Source organism: Gymnogyps californianus, chromosome 1 (genome assembly GCF_018139145.2).
Source record: "Gymnogyps californianus isolate 813 chromosome 1, ASM1813914v2, whole genome shotgun sequence".
In the NCBI taxonomy this organism is placed as follows: domain Eukaryota; kingdom Metazoa; phylum Chordata; class Aves; order Accipitriformes; family Cathartidae; genus Gymnogyps; species Gymnogyps californianus.
This window is the reverse complement of record NC_059471.1, coordinates 102,880,430-102,895,681: the sequence shown is the minus strand read 5'-3', so window position 1 is coordinate 102,895,681 and position 15,252 is coordinate 102,880,430. Positions and strand designations below refer to the sequence as shown.

Below are 15,252 nucleotides of genomic sequence, written 5' to 3'. Positions count from 1 at the left end.
CTGCATTAATTAGATTCAAGTTGATTAATTTCTAAAACAGAAATAATGACTCACTATTTAGCAGTACAAAAAAAAACCCCACAACACTTTTAATGTGGTTTTCAGGTCAAGTTGTAATGCGCTGTTGTAGAAAGCCAGCAAGCCTCATTTGCAGCATCAAGAGAAAAAGAATAAAATAATGTTAAGTCAATCTTTATTAAAAATTAATAGGTCATATTATTTTTAAATGTTAACATCTCATTTGTTCCAAGTTAAATCACAAGTGCACATCTGTAATAATCACACCTTATTAATCACTGACTCATTTAAGAAAGGTGACTAAATTATTTTAAAGGGATTATTTCAGCCCTCTTACTGTTACACAAACGGAACCCCATTAAAAAACCTGTTTGCAGGACAACTTGGTTCAACATGTATTCTGCTTAATTCCAGATTAGAAATTAGGTTTGCAATTTTAACAATTATAAAGCTAAGATCACATTAAAAGTTATCATTTAGGCTTTCTACAGTTATGGTCTCTTCCTGGTGGATTCACAAGGTGCCATGACGACACATTCTAAGTTAGTGGCTACAATTCCCAGCTAGAACGTGGGACACTAAGCTGGGAACAAAGACACACTCCTAAAATTATGTGCAGTTCCTTCAGAAACAATACTTCTCATTTAAGTTAGATGAGAAAAAGCTCATGCTACTGTCAATTTTAAAAGTTTAAAATCTGAAAAAATTTATTAACTGTTCTTACACAGTTTGTTTTTGAGCTTTTAAGATTGAGGTTTTCAAGCTTTTTGTCAAATTACGACAGTTAAACTTTTGGTATTTAAATTAAAGCTAACACTTTAATATTACCACATAGGTGACATTAAAATCAGAATGGAGTCACCACTTTCATTTAAAAATCAACCAACTGAAGAACCACTTTACTACTTTTGATACTTTGCTGACATGAACAGATGCACAGAAAACTGGACAACAGCTGATATTTGAATCTGCCATAATTCATATGATATTTGCTTTGAATTAATAGGACCAATTTTTTTTCCACCCTATTTGCTAGTTCAAATTATGAAGTACCATTATTCACTTCACAAAGACATTCATATGTTACCATAATCAACATGTATTTTAAGACATGGGAGGAACCCCCAAATAACAAATCACTTCTACCCAGCAATGAAACCCCCCCCGACACATCTCTAGATGTTAGCAATTATATTTAAATACTACACACCAGAAAAAAACCCCACTATTTGGAACAACAACAAAAAAATAATTGTAACATGAGCAAATAAAAGGCTTGGTTGCTTTAACACTATTTTTCAATACTATGCAAATTTACTTCACAAAAATGTATCGTTTCAACTAACACCACTGACAAGGGAGGAAAAAAACCAAACTGAGAAATAAAAGTGTGAAAACAAAGCTGACCTAACAGCCTACAAGCACTTCCTTTCCATCAGATTTGGGCTTTCTGAACCAGTTGCATGTTCTCCATTGAAAACAAAACTTTATAGCACCAATAATCTACAAAGACTTTCTTCTAATACTGAATGCTTCGATTAAAATATAGTTATTTTACATGAAAGCCAACTGTTGCAATTTTTGCCTGTACAAGTCAATTCACAAAATTACAAAATTTTCAATTTAAATACATGCTAGTATGCAAAGCAGCTACCAAATTGTCTGAAATGTAGAAATGCTAATTAGTTTTTCTAAACTATGTCTGAGTAACTCCAGAAGTATGCAAACTAGGCTTCTTAACAGACATTTAATTAGCTATCATTCACTGGATGTCCAGCAGGGCAAAACCAAGACTTACTATCATGTGTGCTACCATAGAAATGAAAATTTACTGAATTGAAAAGGGAACATTTATAAAGAGAATTATTTGTTGCCAGTGAAATCTCTTGTTAAAATCATGCAAAGGGCTGTGGTACACATACAGAATAGTCTTTACTATAGCTGTAAAGCTAGACTCCCTTAAGAAGCAAGAAGCCCTCAGATTCTATTGTAAGCAACTTCTTTTTAATATTTCCAGAACTGTGGACCAAATCCTTGCAGATCCATTATGCTATTCAAAGAGGTCATAATCCTCCCAGGCAAGAGTTCCTGCCTCCACCGAGCTCCTGGGAAGATTCTTACCGTACTACTTGTACTCTTCAAAGTGTGCTAGGGTAGCATACGTGGTCTTTGTTAAATCATGTGATTTTGTTGGAAATGCCTGGAAAGCAATGAGCGGAACATCTTCCGAGTCAATTTGAAAGGACAGTGAGTTCTGGCAGAATCTTAGGAAAGGCACCTGATGACAGAAGGACACGTTACAGCCTCCTCCACCAGCATGGCTGCCCTTGGCATCTACTGTAGCTGTTGCTTCCCTGCAGCTTCTTAGAGTGTTTTAAGATACTGTTTAATAGGAAGGTGTAGTCCAGGAGATGACACTTAGTCAAAACAGTAATAAAGACAGGAAGGTGAAATTGCTGTTTGCCTTTGCATCCTAGTCCCTTCACATTGGCTTCAGATGAATACAATATTACATCAAAATATATTCAAAAATTGTTTCTACCACAGCCTGTATTTGACCTTTCCTCTCTAACGTAAAGACACTCTTTCCAGAGGGTAAATTACTGCTTGAAGAATTTTAATTCTTATTATTGTACCTTTATATATGTATATAAAACAGGAAAATATTTATATTAAGCTTATTTTATAGGATCCCGTCAGGAAAAACAGAATGTAGTAATTTATTTTGACATATTCTCCCTCCCTAGTTAAGGGGATGTGGGTCCACTCAAAACTCTGTATAAACATTATCAGGGGGTGGGGAGAATCACACAGTGGCAGTTTATCACTGGTGGCAGCAAACACCAAAGAAAAAAAAACCTCTGGTTGTGAGCATACAGAATGTTACCCTCCTTAATAATTATGTACATATAGCAGGTGCTCATCAAATGTATCTGTCAGTATGTTTCTTTTCTGGGTGTCTAAGTTTCCGCATGCACCATATCAACTTAAAATCTCTTGCAAAATTATTATATCCCATCTGCTATTGTGGATAGATAATAGAATATCTGCTTCCCCCCCTCCCAAGAATGCAGTGTGGAAGAATTTTCTTTTTAAAAAGAAGTGGAATGTGAATGGGTGATAGAGTAGCACTGCTAAACATGTCTATGAATACCAGGATGCCTGCTGCACATAGGTTATTATATCTCTTACTTTATCTAGCTCTACAGAAAGCTCAGGGTGGGCACAGTGCCTCTTCCTGTTCACACCTGCTCTCTTTTCAGCTTTATCATAAGATTGAAGTCAAAGGACGTGCACGAAGCTCCTGCTCTCTCCACTCAGGGCTCAGTATTTTCCCAGACGACAGAACATTCTCCTTTACTCATCGCAGGCGACAGGAGTAAAGACAGCTTCCCACCCATTTTGTTATGACTCACCACAGAGGAACAGGGAGAGAGAACACCCTCCTGCTTAGTCATGAAATCTTTACAGGTAAGATATCTCATTAAAGAGTCCTATTTCAAAGAATAAATATACTGTCTATTTTATATCTCAAATAAGAAAAAAATAGATCTATGACATCCTCCCACTAAATTCTAAACAAATGAGCAGTGAAGCTGCTGACATTTAAAACTAAGTGCTCTTACAAGGCCTTGAGAAGCAAGTTGGCAGGATTCCCTCAGACTTCAATATCTTGGGCTAACCCAATACTAGAAGTAAGTCCTTAAAAGAGGTATTAAATATATAAAGGCAAGCCAAGTATTTCGCAGATGTTTTGGTCACAGTAACATTAGCTAATCCATGTTACAAGCAGTACATAGAACACTTTCAGCAAAAGCGTGGCTTGGGCTGCCTCCACATTAAGACTGAATGATTATGCAAAAACCACCTCTGTGAACTATCCCTTCAACCCTCTTCCTCTCTTCCATCTTAATTTTGTTGATTTGAATAACAGATTCAGTGCACATACAACACACACTGAAAATCACACAGCATATGAGTTGCATAGCATTTCATACAGAGGCCTAACTAAACCCCCTGAATCATCTTGCAATGCTTCACTGAATGTAAAGCAGATGAAGGTTAATACCGTTATCCTTCCCTCAGCAAAATGAGATGTACTTCCTTTAAGATGACATTTAAAGGATCAGTAAGCTTTCATTCCTTTCTCTTAGCCCATTTCAAATCCAAATTTCTATACACGGATACCCCAGAAGATGCAGTTCACTAAGGCCCTCAGAACTGAACTACATGAATCACTTCTAATGGCAAAGTGTATTTCACTAGGTTATGTCCATATTATACATTCTACATACAGGTAAGAACTATGACCGGGTATAAGGCTGAACACCTTATTTTATCTTCAGTATTTATTAAAATCTTTTGAAAAATGTTTAAGTGTTTGAGATCAGTACTGTCAATTTTTGTAGAGTCTAAATTAGCACCACCAGCAAAAAAATACAAGTTTTTAAGAGTCTGAAGTGATGCTGTTCTGGATTTAAATTGATATATACTTGATATGACCATTTTTCTATCTATTCACACAGATTTTACAAACATCTGTGGAATCTTTCCCAAGGGCCAGTCTTTCATTAACTTTGGCTTTTAGATTTGTACTAATATCCAGAAGTTTGTAAGGCTACAGACTAGAATCTTCTGACTGGTTTCTGTGGCATGACTAGAGAGATGGAGAAGTAGTACTTTACAAATCTTCCCCAAGCACTAATAATTGTACTCCTTTAAATATGTATTAAAAAGAATAGATACCAGAAGCGAACGGCAAGCAAAAAGAGAGAAAACAAAATCCTGAGCTAGGGAACTCTAGCGCTTTTTCTGCTGTCAGTTCAAGGGTATGATTGTGATCTTTCAACCATTAACAAAAGAATCATGTTTCAGTACCTAAAGAGTTTAGGTGCAAAAAGGGTATTAAAGCAAAATGCCCCAGCTAAATATGCATCGGGAAAATATGCCCATTTACCAGATAGAAAAAGAGCAAGCAGTTTACTGGTTAAGGTTCCCAAAAACAATATTCAGAGTAACTACTTCTAGCTAAGTATGAATGTTTACTATGTTGTAACCTACCAATTAGAATACCAAGGACAAACCTTTACAGATTAATAACATGCTATTACTAAGTACAGAACCCAAGAGGAGAGAGGCTTTCAAACTTCCTTCGGGTTCCAATTCCTCTGTTTGGTAACAACGTGAGGCATAGAAGAGGGCAGGAACTTTGATATGGTTTTTAATTTTTAGAGAAGAAAGTTTATCCAGGTGCCTGCAGTGTATCACAGCACAAAAAGCGACTAACTTACTGTCCTTTTTGAGCATAACTTTCAGGAATAAATTGTTTTTAATACGTTGCTTCTTAAGTAGCTTAAGCATGTTCAGTAATTATTAAATACATGGTAAAATAAAGTTTTCCACAAATCTTCAAAGCATTTTGCCCCGTTTTATGGATTTCACTAAACCTGTTCACTCGCTTTATGACTGGACACTTATTCCCAATCCAATCCACACTACACAATGCCTTTCAAATACTGCTGGCAAAGTCAATGAGATTACTTAAATACATAGTAAGAAGAAATTGTATCAGAAAAAAAACAATTCTCAAAAATAGGAGAAAAGCACTCATTGGTTTTTACCTGGATCATCATATAATTGCAGCTATAATGTCAATCATGCTGGCATGTCCCATTGCTAGGCCTCTAACAGTTAACAGCAGCTTGTTCTAATCACCCATTAAAGATGCAGATTAAGCTGTATGCTAGAGAGCACTTGTTCATACAGCCTGTCCAGTACAGGTGACTCTATGGCCTGACTTCTAAGTACCTTACACAGGGACAGTCAGGTGCCTCAGAAAGAGACCATGCCTCTGCCAAGGAGCACACTCACGTATAGGAGAGCCAATTGCAAATACCGAGGAAAGGAAACGTATCTCAAGTCCCATTCTTCTTTGGAAATCACATTTTGAACTCAGTCTTGTTAGAGAACACACTCCCCATTCAGCCTACTCCACAGTCTCAAAGCCAGAGCATCCTCCTGAAAGGTAGGTTTTTGAGTCCACTCAGACTTCAGGCAGTGAATCAAATCTCCCATTTTCTGATCAAGTGCTCAAAATAGCTAGGCTAGAAAACCACAAACAGGCATCAGAATGAATTAATCAAAAAGTTATTGACTTAAAAAAAAAAACAAAAAACATTTCCACAGTAGGAAAGCTTTCTATAAAAGAGTCAAAAAACAAGCTTAGAAACCCTGTGCAACCAGGTGCTCAGACTTCCTGAAGAATACAAACCCAACTACATTTTAAAACCCTATCTATAGGCTTCACGGATCTCTTCTGCACTTCTCATTTTAGTGTCCTCTTTCAACTATGACTTAAAAAGAGGGGGGAGGGGGGCAAAAAGAATTTAAGGGAAACATTTAATGCATTTATCACTGAAAACATGTAAAAATAACTTTGCAATGCAAGACACCTTGCTCCAAATATTACTCATTTTATTACAAGACAAATCAATACAGAGTCTCAAGATAGGTTAAAAATACAGGGACAAAATAAAGCTAAAAATCAAAAAGCCATCAAAAATCATGATACAAAATGAGATAAAAAACAAATTAAGATGATATACCATTTAAGAATATAGAATTTTTTATTATGAAATACAACATAGAGAATTAGCTTTTCAATGAGTTATCATATATTCAAAAGGAGAAGGTTGTTCAGAACCAAAGAAATAAGCAGATGTTGTTGGAAGCTATTAGAAGAAGAAAATTTAGTATACGTGAAAATATACATGCATGATGAAATGTAATTAAATGTGTAAAATTCTCTCTCAACAGATGAAGATACGAAAATGTCTTTTTTTCCCCTCATTTAAATCAGAAGCCTCTCCATTAGCAAATAAGAGAACAGAGCAGTTGCTTCTTTATATTCCATAAATAAACAGCTTACACAATGTCAAGTCTGCCAACTTTTTACATTGTAGTTATCAAAACATATCGACTTACAGAGGACAGCCACAGCTCCGGATTCAAACATGAGACATTCTTCTCTGTTTCTGGTTTCCACTATCACACTGAATGGAAGTGGATCCAGCTTGTGATAGACACGGTATCCTTTACTGAAAGCCATTTTGCCTTTATCAGAGGCAGTCCTGTCCAACATAAGATGATGTTAGTGAAACCTTCTTGTGCTTCCAGACACCTTCTGCAAAGCAGGTCTGACTTGCATCCTTTCCTAGGGATTTTACATGTTTAACAAAAACAAACAACATAAAAAGACCTGCTTGCTCTTTCTACCTCATGAGATTTCTTTTATCTCATGTTCCAAAACAAATATAGGGACTATCTAAAGACAACATAACAATGTTTCAAAAACACAATTACCCAGAGAAACACCTTTCAAAATAAAGGATTTCTTTAAAAGCTTCTCAGAGACAACGAGAATTTCTTTCACAATACTTAATAAATAGGATTTCTTCTTAGCAAAAAAAAATTAAAATAAGGTTCTCTAGCCACCACAAATATGTAAGAGCGGCAACTATCTTAATCATAAACTAATGCCAAATGCAGAGGACCAGAAGCCTGGGCAGGCTTCAATTTTTACATCTATTTTACTGATTCTGACCTTGTACAAAAGGACAGTACATTTTAAACACTAAAGTTGTTAAGACGTTTTAAAAGATCATACAAAAACGTTAACCTATTTTGTTTTTTTTTTTAAATGAAAGCAGGTTTTTGTTTGGATTTAAACCCTCCCCTGCAGTGGCTGATGACTGAAACATTGCAGTATTGTACTACTGGAACTGCCTGTAAGCCACAGAGGTAAGATCTTCCTTTAAAACAATTAAAAAACCCCAAACAATAAGAAACTATAAGCAAACGCGAGAGTAGCCAAATTTTAAGGGCTTAAGCTCAGGAAACATACAGCAAGGGAAGATTCTTCCCGAAAGCCAGGAGCAGGGTTTTCTGCCCTCTCCCTTCCCTTCAGCTCAGCGTCCGTAACCTCTAGGGCGGACACGGACTTTACGCCGCCGGTACGGAACATACCGGCCCCCGCTCCCCAGCGCAGCCCCTGCGGGCGCAGCACCACCCGGGGAGCAGCGGCGCCGGTCCAGCCCTTCACCCGAAGCCCCTCTCCCTTGCCGGGCAGGAGTAAAGGGGCCACCAAACAGCCGCGAGTTTCCCACCGCCCGGCCGAGGGGCAGCCCCGGAGCCGGCACCGGGCCAGCAGATCCCCGCCCCGCTACCACCTGCCGCCCAGGGCAGGCACGCACCGCCGGCCGCCACAGCCCGGTGCCGCCGGTACCCACGACGCTGACAGAGCCTCCATCTTGTCTGGCGCCAGCGGCGCCCCCGCGGCCCGAGCCCCGCAACGGCGACAGCCGGGCCGGCTCCGCCGCGCACTGACAGGCGCCGAGCGCCCCCCGGCGCTGCCGCCCCCCTCCCCAGCCCCCCCAGCCGCAGCGGTACCACCGCCTCCCTCACCGGCCGCGCCACCTGCCACCGACGGCCGCCCGCTCCGCTCCGTGCCGCGGGAGCCGGCGGGACCTCACTTCCGCTCCGGCCCCGCCGTCCCTTCCGCATTGCGCCTCCCGCCACCGGAAGTCGGTAGAGGGCGTGAGGGGGCGGCAGCGCCGGCCGCGGCGCGGGGGGGGTGGGGGGTGGAGGAGGGGGGAGACCTGGGGTCGCGGGCCCGGCGTCAGGCGGGGCGCGAGGGCGGCCGTTGAGCGGTTGCCGGCGGCCCGGCGGGGGAGAGGGAGGGCGGTTGACGGGCGGGAGGGCGGGTGTGTGGGCAGGGAGGTGTCGGCCCGCGGGAGCGGCGGCACTGGGCTGGGTGGAGGCTTTGCCAGACCCGGGTTCTTGTGGGCGGCATCCGTCGTGTAGGCCCTGTCAGCGGCACGTTGAACCAGAGCATTGAGCGTTGGGCAAGCCCTGCCGTCAGGGTGCAGTTCAGCCTGAGGAAACCTGGCCCCTTAGGGAAAAGAAAGAAAAGAGCCCTTAGAAGTTCTCCTTTCGCGTTGTCTTACGGCAATGCTGGATTGCAGGCTTCAAAGTTGAAAGACGTGCTACGGATGTGCGGTGAGGCTATGTTAAAACACAGTCAGCCCCAGTCCCGGTTGTGTATTTATTAGAGGTGCAGCGGGTAGAAAAATCTTAGGGGTGGGCTCACGAATAGCAGTGCACAATGAAAAACCTCACTGTGCAAAACGTGCACTGGGCATATAAGGTGTCAGTGCAGATGCTCACCAAGTGCCTCCGGTCTGGTGGGAGCACTGAATCATGGCTAAAGCCTGCCTCTTCCTGACAGGCTTCAAAAGTTTTAGGGATCGACTGTAAGCATCTCTTTGGAAATTTCCATTCAGCCAGTGCAGGCTGTAAGTGGAGGAGGAGTACCACTTCCCAGGAGCTTTACTGTCTTGTGTTGGTGATACATTGCAAGCTGCTGAGGAGACTACAGAAGGCAGGTTTGAGAGCTACATGCTAAAATCAAGAGAGAAGTGGGCTTTGCTGCACTTCAAATAATGCTAGGGCCAGGATGGCAGTTTGAGTGGAGAGCTGAAGTAGAAAAAACAAAATCTGAAAAACTGGGGGGAAACTCTCTTCACTGAGAGTATAATTTGAGCTAAAGAATATGCATAAGGGCAAGTGTGAGAAGTATAGCTACCACCTGAGACAAGAGCTGGGCCATCTTTGATTTTAGATTGTAGCATTTCTTCCTACTACCTTCTCATCCAAGATCAATTCCCATTGTGAAGGGTAAAAATTAAAAATGGAAAGACCTTTTTTTGTTTCTTATAAACTTTATATTGAAACACAAAAAGCTATGTTTGATATATATTCCCTGAATAGCTCTGGTCTATTCTGAAGAAATAGTAGATTGTATACATAATCTTTTGATATTTAAATATGGTCTTATCCCACATACCTACCATAGGCTAGGTACCAGTTGAGTGGAGTACACTGGTGGGAGAGAACACAGAGCAGATATTTGTGATGTAAAATACAGTGTAAGTAATCTTTGTTTATTTTTAGCTGGCCATCTTTCTACATGCATTATGATGACCCCAGTGAAAATGTTCTATAGATAAATAAAAGTACAGTATTTTAAAAGACTATGTAAAGATAAGTTTCATGGGTTTTGAAATTACTAGAATGCATAATTGCTAACAGCTTATTGCAGCTTATGCTATTTCTCACTTGGTCCTGGTAGACGCTCACATGTAATTGAACTCTCTAGCATAGCATCAAAAAGAAACTTATGAAACTTTTTTACTACTGAGAGTATAAAAGAATGACAATGTGGCTGCTGTGGAAGCAAAGCAAGTGTGTCCTGGTTTTATCCATGCATAAGGATCGCTAACAGGGACAGCAATTCAAAGGTTGTTTTATAAGATACACCCAAGGCTAAAATGGTATATACTTGTAGCGGAAAACTGTTGATATATCAAGTTTATTCACATTTTTTTCAGCAGATAAAATAGATTCAGATGGCATGTGTGGTTGTTTTCTTATGAACACATATATTTTGCCTCAGGGTGATAGAATTTTTTTCTGATAGCTAATCATTATTATGCAGTTGAAAATGGACTACTCCATTATTTGCTTAGTGGCTTTACAAAACATCAGAGAAGTGCATCAGTTGAAAATGTAATCATAGACTCATCGAATTCACAGAATGGTTTGGGTTGGAAGGGACCTTCAGAGACCATCTAGTCCAACCCCCCTGCCATGGGCAGGGACACCTTCCACTAGATCAGGTTGCTCAAAGCCCCATCCAACCTGGCCTTGAACACCTCCAGGGAGGGGGCATCCACAACTTCTCTGGGCAACCTGTTCCAGTGCCTCACCACCCTCATAGTGAAGAACTTCTTCCTTACATCTAACCTAAATCTACCCTCCTGCAGTTTAAAGCCATTACCCCTTGTCCTATCACTATATGCCCTTGTAAAAAGTCCCTCTCTGGCTTTCTTGTAGGCCCCCTTTAGGTACTGGAAGGCTGCTATAAGGTCTCCCTGGAGCCTTCTCTTCTCCAGGCTGAACAACCCCAACTCTCTCAGCCTGTCCTCATAGGAGAGGTGCTCCAGCCCTCCCAAATGGGAGGCCCCCATTTTTGTGTGCCTCCTCTGGACCCACACTAACAGGTCCGTGTCTGTCTTGTGCTGGGGACCCCAGAGCTGGACACAGTACGCCAGGTGAGGTCTCATGGAGTGGAGCAGAGCGGGAGAATCGCCTCCCTCCACCTGCTGGCCACGCTTCTTGTCATGCGGCCACGGATACAACTGGCTTTCTGGGCTGCAAGCACGCATTGCCGGCTCACGTCCAATTTTATCCACCAGTATCAGTTTACGTCAGCTGAGAATGTAAAAAATGTATTGCTATCCAATAGTGGGAGCTTTGATAAAGCTATTATTAACTTCAGAAAATACTGCTGTTATAATAATGGAAAATGAGAATGAATATTTGATTCTAACTAATTGCGAATGTAGTACACTGCATAATATAGCAAAGCATATTACAACAAAGTTTAATTTGTTCTTCCATTTTGTGTAATAAAAGGTTTTGGTAATTTTTCCCCACCTGCCAAGTGAATTTCAGAATCTCACCAGCCTTAAATATATGGAAATGTTGAGACATACCTCTGTAGCTGGAACTCGGGGAGCAGGGAGGAGGTAGAGGAGTCGGGAATGAAGAAGGGAAGTTGAGCCTGGGATAAAGGGCAGGGGGGGAAGGTGTTGTGTTAATTGTCTTTGTTTCTCGGTATCCAAATCTATTTTAATTGGCAATAAATTAAATTAATTCCCCAAGTCAAGTCTGTTTCCCCTGATGGTAATTGTTAAGTGATCTCCCCATCTTTATCCTGACCCATGAGCTTTTTCATCCTATTTTCTCACCCTGTCCTGTTGAGGAGGGGAGTGAGAGAGTGTCTGGGCGGACATCTAGCTGCAGTCCAAGGTCAACTCACCACGACTTCACTGGGCTTCAGAGCAGAGCTTCTTTAAAACTTCTTTGCTGCCTGAAAGCAGAGTTGGCTCAAGGCTTCTCAGCAACCTAGGCAACATTTACCTTTGGAATCAAAAAGGTGAGGAAGCCCAGGGCCATGCTGCGTCTGTCACAGGGAAGACGGATGTAAAGGCAGAATTAGGATGCCGGAAAGGGGAAGAGGAAGGTTTCTGGGCCTGCAGATCCTGCTGCAAAATTGGGAGGAGGAGTGCAAAAAACAGCAATGGCAAAAAATGGGGTGAGAGCGAGCCTCAGCCTCAGCAGTATCAGCAGCTTCACACATCCCACCTCTCCCCTTGGCAGCAGCAGCAGCCCAGGGCTGCCAGGCTCTGGCACCTGCACCGCTGGCAGCGAGGCCACCGACTATGTTACTCGTTCCACTAAGTGTTCACACCACCATTTTCTCAGGGACATCTGCGGTGCTGTACTTCGCTAAATTGGCACGTCAACAGTAAATAAATGCAAGCTTTGAAATCACATTTAGTTTGCATATCCTTCCTAGCACTTATCATAGGCCTTACTCCTGCAAACTCCTACCACTCGTTAAATCTTGAAGGCTGAGTTTTCTCTGTCCACCACTTCTTTGCAGATGCAGGTTCTCTGAACTGCTAGCTCCTTGAGGTAGTAACCATGTGCATACATTATAATTTTAGTATCTTTAGTTCAATGAATGTCTTATCCTGATTGGAGCTTTTGGGTAAAACGGCAATATTTCAGTGCAATACAATGATTTTAAGCCACATGCCCTGAGGGTGTGTGAGGCCCATAGTCATGCAATCTACATCCCACTTAATGTTTTCTGTTAGCTAGGTATCACAAAAGTCTTAAGACAGTAAATAGACAATACTCAAGAACTTGTATGAAATCTAGGCTATGAAAAATTGGGCTTAAGCATGTAAGAATAATACTACACCAAATCTTGGAGATGCATCTGTACTTCACTCCAGGTCTCTGCTCAATGAAAACATTAACTACGCACATAAAGCACAAAAGTGATGTAAGTGGAGTCAATGGGACAGTTCACGTATTTGAACATAACCATATGCTTAAGTCATTGTTTGGAGCAGAGCCTTAAATTGCAGGCCTTTGTATTATTGTTTGTCTCCATGCAATTATTTTATCCCCATTCATTTATTTTGCATATTTAGGGCAAGAGTTTTAGCTATATACAGAAATTAAGTACTCTTGGACAAAAAATCCTACATTGTTTCATGGTGCAGACAGACTAATTCAACTAACAATTGTAAGGCTACCAAAGTTTTATGTTTGGAGTACCACATGCAGGGCAAAACCACTCAACTCTGATCCATCCTGTTGATTGCGTGCCAGTTGCTCAAAAAACCACAACCACCCTCCCTCCTTGCAGCAACCATTTTTGAAGCCTCCTCAGAGTTCTCTTTTCTGCCACGCCACTACTAGCTCTTGCAGGAATGGTTTGCTTGTGACTTCACAGGTAAGCCTAATGGTCAGATCAGAGGTATTGTTATTTCCCTTTAGAGCACTGATCACAGGATGTTTAATTTTCACTGGGCAACTAATAAACCTAACATGACAGGGATACTGCTTTTAAGCACCACCACGTGCAAGAGGACAGTTCAGCCTGTTAAAACAGATCTCACCAAGTCATTCTACCAAAGCTGTACACTACATCAAAACTGCAGGTGCATATCCCCTCCCCTGGTATATGTATTTAGGGTTCTTTCTAAAAAAATGCCTTTTTTTGTAGAGTAACTCAGGGAGAACTGAAAGCAGAACTACCGATTAGCAAACTTTTGCAGAAAATTAGATGTATCTGAAAGGAGGAGAAAGAGGAATCACATGGCTCCCTGTATTCCTCAAACTTCTGTGTTTCACATTTCAGATTTTGTTTTCCTTTATAGTAAAGTACAAGGGTTGCCCTTTGCTGTTTGTGACCTTTAGGGTAAAGGTAATTCTGTTATAACTGTAATCATAGATAACTGTATAATAAAATAATTATAATAATTAAATAACTGTAGTAATTCTGTAATATATTATCCTGTTCATAACAATGTCAATGACTGACAATTTTACACGCAATTTTTTCTTACATGTTCTACATCTTTCCTTTTCCTAAACAATGCTAACTGCTAAAGAGTTTATTAGACTTTCTCAAGAGTCCCTGTAGAGTTCTGAGCAGAAATAAGATTGCTGTGTCACTTAATGTGTTAGTACCTTCTCACATGGGATTTCATCATCATCTAGGACATCAGCCTCTTAACATTATAATTATTTGCTAATTTTGATAGTGAACAGTGAGATACAAATGGTAAACCATGGGAGAATAATGTTAAAACAGTTGTCCTTGGATTATACCTCAACCAAGCACCGGTTGTGTAACATTCTTTAAAAATCATTACATAAAGTATGACCACTTTGCTACTAGCATTTAATTTGCATCAATAAATGAGATACAGGTGAAGTGATAGAAGTGAAAGTCGTTATTTTGTTTCTAAATAAGATTGGATAACATTATTTACGTAAAGTTTTTAAGTGCCTATACAATTCTAACCATTTATACATAGGAAAGGCGCCACGTTGCCCACAATGACAAGTTAGATGGCTTATCACCCGTAAGTATACTGTGCTGCAAGTTTCTTCATGTTATTGTTCTCCAAATGTGACGTTGTACAAAACTCCTCAAGTGTGCAAGGGCTCAGACACCATAGCCACATGGTGTCATTGTAGCAGAGGGAGCACGGGCTAAGTGTAAATATGAATAGCCAGTCTTCTGCAGGAGCTAATTAGGAAAATGACTACAGGCTATCTTGAAAAAAGATTCTCTGTAGCTATAATTTATAATGAGGTTACAAAGAAGACACTTTCTTCGTTCCCTCCCTTACAGTCCTAGTCACAATCCGAATTGGAGCAAAATGCCTGTATTTTTAATAATAAATGTCTCGAGCTTTGCTGCTCCAGCAGTCTGCAGCTTCATTAGTAGTGTGCACACCTACTGAAACTGCAGTTACAAACCTGCATTTAAGTTTTGTAGTTATATATCTAGATATACTACTAAAAAGCGAAGTTTGAGATGATAGCTAATGGCTTGAACTTATAGCTTTTCTCCTCCCTGAACTACAGCCAGCGAGAGAGCGAGGGAATGGCTCATTACAAGTATTCTTCCCAGAGAGGCAGTAGAGAGTGTGAATAAACATGATTTCCAAAACAAATCCAGTTACTGTTGTTTTATTAGCCCAGCCCAGCACGCCACCACCACAGGGAGACCAGGCGGACAGC

General features: G+C 40.9%; 1 protein-coding gene across 2 annotated transcripts in view; it reads right to left on the bottom strand.

The window, feature by feature from the left end:
- SYNJ1 (synaptojanin 1) overlaps positions 1 to 7,288 on the bottom strand; it is a 64,974-nt gene extending 57,686 nt beyond the window's left edge. For both annotated transcript variants that reach the window (XM_050908335.1, XM_050908343.1), the window contains exon 1: positions 7,003 to 7,288. In XM_050908335.1, the coding sequence (XP_050764292.1) occupies positions 7,003 to 7,159 (157 nt within the window). In that variant the 5' untranslated portion in view covers positions 7,160 to 7,288. The remainder of the gene's footprint in view (positions 1 to 7,002) is intronic.
- Positions 7,289 to 15,252: the final 7,964 nt, after the last annotated feature.